Source organism: Bison bison, unplaced genomic scaffold, assembly GCF_000754665.1.
Source record: "Bison bison bison isolate TAMUID 2011002044 unplaced genomic scaffold, Bison_UMD1.0 scf7180017849866, whole genome shotgun sequence".
Lineage (NCBI taxonomy): Eukaryota > Metazoa > Chordata > Mammalia > Artiodactyla > Bovidae > Bison > Bison bison.
This window is the reverse complement of record NW_011480439.1, coordinates 316,548-322,096: the sequence shown is the minus strand read 5'-3', so window position 1 is coordinate 322,096 and position 5,549 is coordinate 316,548. Positions and strand designations below refer to the sequence as shown.

The window sequence follows — 5,549 nt, the reverse complement described above, 5'->3', positions numbered from 1 at the left end:
GTTGAGCATGACATGGAGGCAATCATGAGCACCCAAGGGTGGAGGGGAGAGAGAGACAGAGCGCGCACCCCTCGGGGGCCCCTCCTAGCCTGGGGTCAGGCCTGCTTGCCCTCACTGGTCACAGGCTACCCGTTCAGGGGCACAATCAGCAGAGGTGGCTGAAAAGAAGCTGGTGAGAAGTCCCCTGGGGCATGCAGAGCTCCTCGGGGCCCTGGAGAGCTGTGCCCTCCCAGGGCTGTGCTAGCAGAGCAGAGCCCGCCTGTCAGGAGCGAAGGCCCAGGCATGTGACAGGTGCCCGGCTGAGTGACGGAGGCTCCACGCACACCAGGCCCCTTTGCGAAGACCGAGACTGACCAGCTCCAGGCACGCGGGAGAACCTCTGTGTGGTCAGCCGCTCACATCTACGTGAAACACGCCGAGGCCTCGAGGACACATACAACGAAGAAGGCTCTGGACCAAATTTGCTCGGAAAAGCCACTTCACGAACATCAGCAAACACAAGGACTCTGTGTGGGGACGGAGTTGGGGGGAGGGCAGCAGCGGGCACTGAGGCGGGGCGGGGCCGGCGTCCCGGGCTCTCCCTCTCAGCACTGAGCACTCAGCACCTTCTTCGCCCGCGTCGGACGCTGGAGCTGGGTCGTGTGGACAGCACTCTGCCTGCAGGGCCATGCTGGTTCCCGCGGTACCAACGTGGCCACATTCTCCCAGGGCCATTGCCCAGGGCAGCCTGCTCCCCAGCAGCCAGTGCCGCCCCCAGCCCGCCGCCCCACAGGCCGCCCCCTGGGCTCTGAGTCTCTGCCCTTGCCCCTCCGCTGCTTCCTCCGCAGGGTTCCATTCGCGCTCCCCTGGCGGTGAGCCAACTCTCGTCTGGTTCTTCCTGAGAACTTCTCTCTGTTCAAATCGCAGGCGTGTTTTCTGTCTCCTGGCCGGACCCTGAAGACACAGCCTGATTCTGCACAGAGTAAGGCACTGAAGCCACAGTCTCCGTGGAGACGAGCTGACAGCAATTCCGGACACCACCCACCCGGCCTGCCGCCCTATCTGGCATCTCCCCCTCCCACGCCTAACGCCTCTTCCTCTTGGCATTTCTGGCACTTCCCGCCTCCATCCCTTCCTGGCCTGTCCTCTGCTGATGCAGACAAGCCTCACGCCAGCTCAGGCCAGGCCAGGAGGGACACCAGGAGCCCCAGCTTAGGACCCTGGAAGCTTTTGCCACTCCAGCCGGGGCTGTGGGGTTAGGCTGTGCTAAAATGAGGAGAACCCACTTAGCAAAGAGCAATGGACACACTTCCAGAGACTGGAGCTGCAGTAACGTACAATCTATTACTACTTATTTATTACTGTACTACTAACTACAATTTATTACTACTTAGATAAATTGTGTGTCCGTCACATCGCAAGATGAATGCCACCTGACTATTGGTAAGTCGCTGGATGTACATAAACCCTACTCTCCTTATCAGTAGGATGATGAGCTCACAGCATCCCCATTCAGGTCAAATAAGGAGATAAAGCAGACTGCAAACAGTGAGCGCTTCGTCACCACTCCCCAGCTCTGGAGACATCCCTTCCACGCCAAGGGCTTTGTTCTTTTGTTACAGTGTAAGCAGCAATAGCCAACACCTTCCTTTTCACTACATTTTTGTTCAAGGTGAAAGAACATTAAAAAGAAGTCCAAGACCCTCCTAAGTGCAGACCACTGTCCCTGACAAAGGGTCCAAGATAATACAAGAGAACAACGAGAGTCTTTTCTACAAAGGGCGCTGGAACAAGGCGTCCACAGCCAAAAACTGAATCTAGACACAGACCTCACACCCTCAGAAAACTAACTCCAAGTGGATCACAGACGTCGGTGTAAAACAAACAACCCAAAAACCCCTAGAAGATAGCACAGGAGAAAACCTAGATGACCGTGGGTTCAGTGATGTGTCTGGCACAGCACCAAAGACACGATCCGTCAAAGAAAGAATTGACAAGCTGCTGGACTTCATCAAAATAAAGAACTTTTACTCTGTGAAACAGGGTATCAAGAGAATGAAGACAACTCAGAGAATGGGAATAAATATTTGCAAAAGACACATATAATGAAGGACCATTATCCAAAACAAACAAACAGCCCTTAAAACTCAACGGTAAGAAAACAAACAATCCAAGACTCAGGGCTCCCCTGGCAGCCCAGCGGTTTAGACTCCACGCTTCCAGTGCAGAGGGCCTGGGTCTGATCCCTGGTCGAGAGAGATGTGCCGTGCAGTGTGGCCAAACAATCTGATAAAAAATGCGCCAAAGATCTTAACAGACACCTCACCAAAGATACCCAGATGGCAAGTAAGTACAGGAAAAGACATTCAACATCACATGTCATCAGGGAGATGCAAGTTAGAACAACGAGACACCACTACACAAGTGTCAGAAGGGCAAAAACGCTCAACTCCGACACGCAATCAGGGCCAGAACTGAAGCGACAGAAACCTTCTTCCTTGCTGGCAGAAATGCAAAATGGTGCAGCCACTTTGGAAGATACTTTCTTACAAAGCAGAACACACCCTGAGCCTGCAATTCAGCAACCTCACTCCCTTGGAGCTGACCCACAGGAGTCAAAAACTTACACCCACACAGAAACCTGCACACAGGTGTCTAGATCAGCTTTATTCAGAGCTGCCAGAACCTGGAAGCAACCACAGTGTCCTTCAGGAGGGGAACAGATAAACAAACTGTGATGCCTCCAGACAATGGAATATTGTTGGTGCCACAGGAAAATGAGCTGGCATGCCAGAAAGACAAGGCTTCTGCTTAAAGGCACGTCACCGAGTGAGAGAAGCCACTCTGAAAAAGCTACGTGCCGGTGCTAAGCTGGCATTCTCCAAGAGCAGGACAGTGCAGACCGCAGAAAGCCTGAGTAATGGCCGGAGCTGACAGAGGGAGGGAGGGGCAGGCAGAGCACGGAGGGGATTCAAGGCAGTGGAAACCACTCTGCATGACCCACAGTGGTGAAGACACGTCCTCATACACTTGTGCAAGCCCACAGAACACACACCACAGAGTGACCCTAGGAGAAACTGTGGGGTCCAGGTCTGCTGATGGTGACCAGGTCCCCCTGGTGGGGAACGGGACGGCGGGGAGGCTGTGCACCTTTGAGGACAGAGGAAACGCCGTGCCTTCCCCTCCGTTTCATTATAAACCTAAAACGGCTCCAAAAGACAGTCTTTTGAAAAATAGAAAGAAGCCCAAGGTTTGAATCATGAACCTGCTTCATCCTGACGGCTGGCCTCAGACAAGTCCTTAGCCCCTGGAGGACCAGTCACCTGCCTGGACGAGCACAGCACCACCGTCTCAGGGTCCCTGAGGTCAGACCTCTGCCCCCGAGGAGCTGAGACCGCGTGGAGCTGGACGGGGCCGACGGGCACTTCCCACCAAGCAGACAGACGTGAGGCAACTGCCGTCCACCCTACGCTCCTGTCAGTGTGACGGCTCCCCGGCACAGCGGCAGTGGAGAGGAACCCCTCGTGGGGGACGCACTCAGAGAGAGGGCCAATGCCCATACTTCAGGTAACGCTTCGGCCACTTTCCGGGGCCTCTCCTCCCCAGCCCCTCCCCGACCCAACGGGGACGCCCAGGCGAAAGCTGCCGTCCACCCGTCCATGCCGCGGGTGGCCCAGCGGGAGTGGGTGGGAAGGCGGCCCCAGCCAGGCAGCTCAGACCCTGGAGCTGGGGGAGGGGCCCTCGAGGGCAGAACCCCCGAGCCTGGCCACTGTGGCGATGTGCTCAGGCCCTGTGATCACAGCCGTGTTTATAAAGGCAGGGTCTGCACTCAGACACAGCACAGGGCCACCCGGGCGTCAAGGGAGGGAAAACCCTGTGGGACTTCCAAACCCTCTGTCTGGAAGCTTTCTTTCAAGTGTTTCATGTCAGACCTGGGAAGGGGTCAGGTCTTGACCCCCTCCTCTACTCTGACCCCACCCGACCCACCAGCACCTTCCCGGGATTTTCAGCTTCTGGGAACAAAGGTGTGAACAAACGCAGAAGAGGCACTTCAAACCACAAAGGTCCTCTGAGAAGAGTTCCTCTCAAACCAGCTGAGCGGCGAGCCAGCCCCCTTGTTCCGGCCGCACCCCACGTCTCGCCCTCCCTCCAGCACCTGCGGGCCCCGCGTCCCGCCCTCCCGCCAGCACCGGGGCCCCGAGTCCCGCCCTCCTGCCAGCACCTGCTGGGCCCGGTCTGGCTCAGATGGTACAGAACCCTCCTGCCAACTTTGGCAGGTTCGATCCCTGGGTTGGGAAGACCCCTGGAGGAGGAAACAGTAGCCCACTCCAGTATCCTTGCCTAAGAAATCTCATGGACAGAGGAGCATGGCGGGCTACAGTCCATGGGGCTGCAAAGAGTCGGGCAGGACTGAGCAACTGAACGGAACTGAACTGAAGGGATCACGCGCACAGTCCAAGCCTCCCCGAGCTGTCTGCGGCGGCTTCAGCTGCTGCTTCTCGTAGCAGCACCTCCTGTGTGGAGGAAACGCTGCGGGGAAGCTCCCTGTCCTGAAGGGAGCAGGCTGAGCGTCCAGAACCTGCCCCCATGGCACCCACCGCAGTAGGAAAGGATGGGAAGCGGGGAGGAGGGCCTCACCCTGACCGGGAGCTCACTGCCCCTCCACTGCCGCCTGTCCCACCCGACGCCTGCCTGGGCCCCACCCAGAGCCCCAGTGAACCCAAGGGAGGTGCCATGAGGCCTCCAGAGGCACCCGGGCTGGGCGGGAGGAAGCGGGCCACGCAAGTGCCGGCGTCCATCAGTAACTGACCGAGTCAGGAACCACGCTCGCCTCCCCGACCCTGCCTCCAGGCTCACCTTCTTGTCTTCCTTGGTCTTCCTAACACTTCGATGGGGGCCGAAGATGTTCTGCACGCCAAGGGCCTTCCTGGCCCAGTCCCTGCGCTGGGTGCTGGGCGGGGGCTGGGCTGGGCTGCCCTCCACGCGGTAGCGGTCAGCGGGAATCTTGCTCATGGGCGGGGGCAGCGTCCCACAGTTGACGCTGGACCAGCCATCCGTGGAGTCGGTGTAAGACTCCTGGTCGCTGACGTGCCCACACTGCCACTGCCGCAGCACGTGCACTGGGAGCCACCGCTGGCTGGAGCTGCCGCCGGGGCCCACAGCGCCCCTCCGGGAGGGCGGGACCGGACACCTCGAGGGGGCCGGGGGGGCCCTCCGCGTGCGGAGCGGGCCCCAGGTGCTTACCGAGGTCCCGGCACCTGTCAGCCTGTGGGGCAGCCTCAAACGGGGCCCCCTCAGGGTCGAGACAGAAGGCCCCATTCCAGGGGGCAGTCCAGGGCTGGGGGCCCCTCCCACCCGTGCCCTCCCAGGCGCCGCCGCCGGGGCCGTGCCTGCTGGAGGCGGCGCCCAGATCCACCACGAGCACGCGGCTGCTCCTGTCCTCGGGGCTGAAGTTCCCGATGCCGCTGTCGCTGTTGCTGCTGGTGCTGGTGTTCTGGTGGGCATCGGCGTCCCCGTCAGCGAAGGCCCGGGCCCGCACGCCCTCGATCAGCTCGCCCATGTCCCGGTAG

The 5,549-nt window shown here is 59.3% G+C and overlaps 1 protein-coding gene across 1 annotated transcript in view; it reads right to left on the bottom strand.

Moving 5' to 3' along the window:
* Window positions 1-5,549, bottom strand: part of RGS12 (regulator of G-protein signaling 12) — a 95,451-nt gene that overhangs the window by 79,389 nt on the left and 10,513 nt on the right. Inside the window, 2 exon segments of the mRNA XM_010848109.1 lie at window positions 4,837-5,190; window positions 5,192-5,549. The exon segment at window positions 5,192-5,549 is cut by the window's right edge and continues 3 nt beyond it. Coding sequence (XP_010846411.1) covers window positions 4,837-5,190; window positions 5,192-5,549 — 712 coding nt within the window.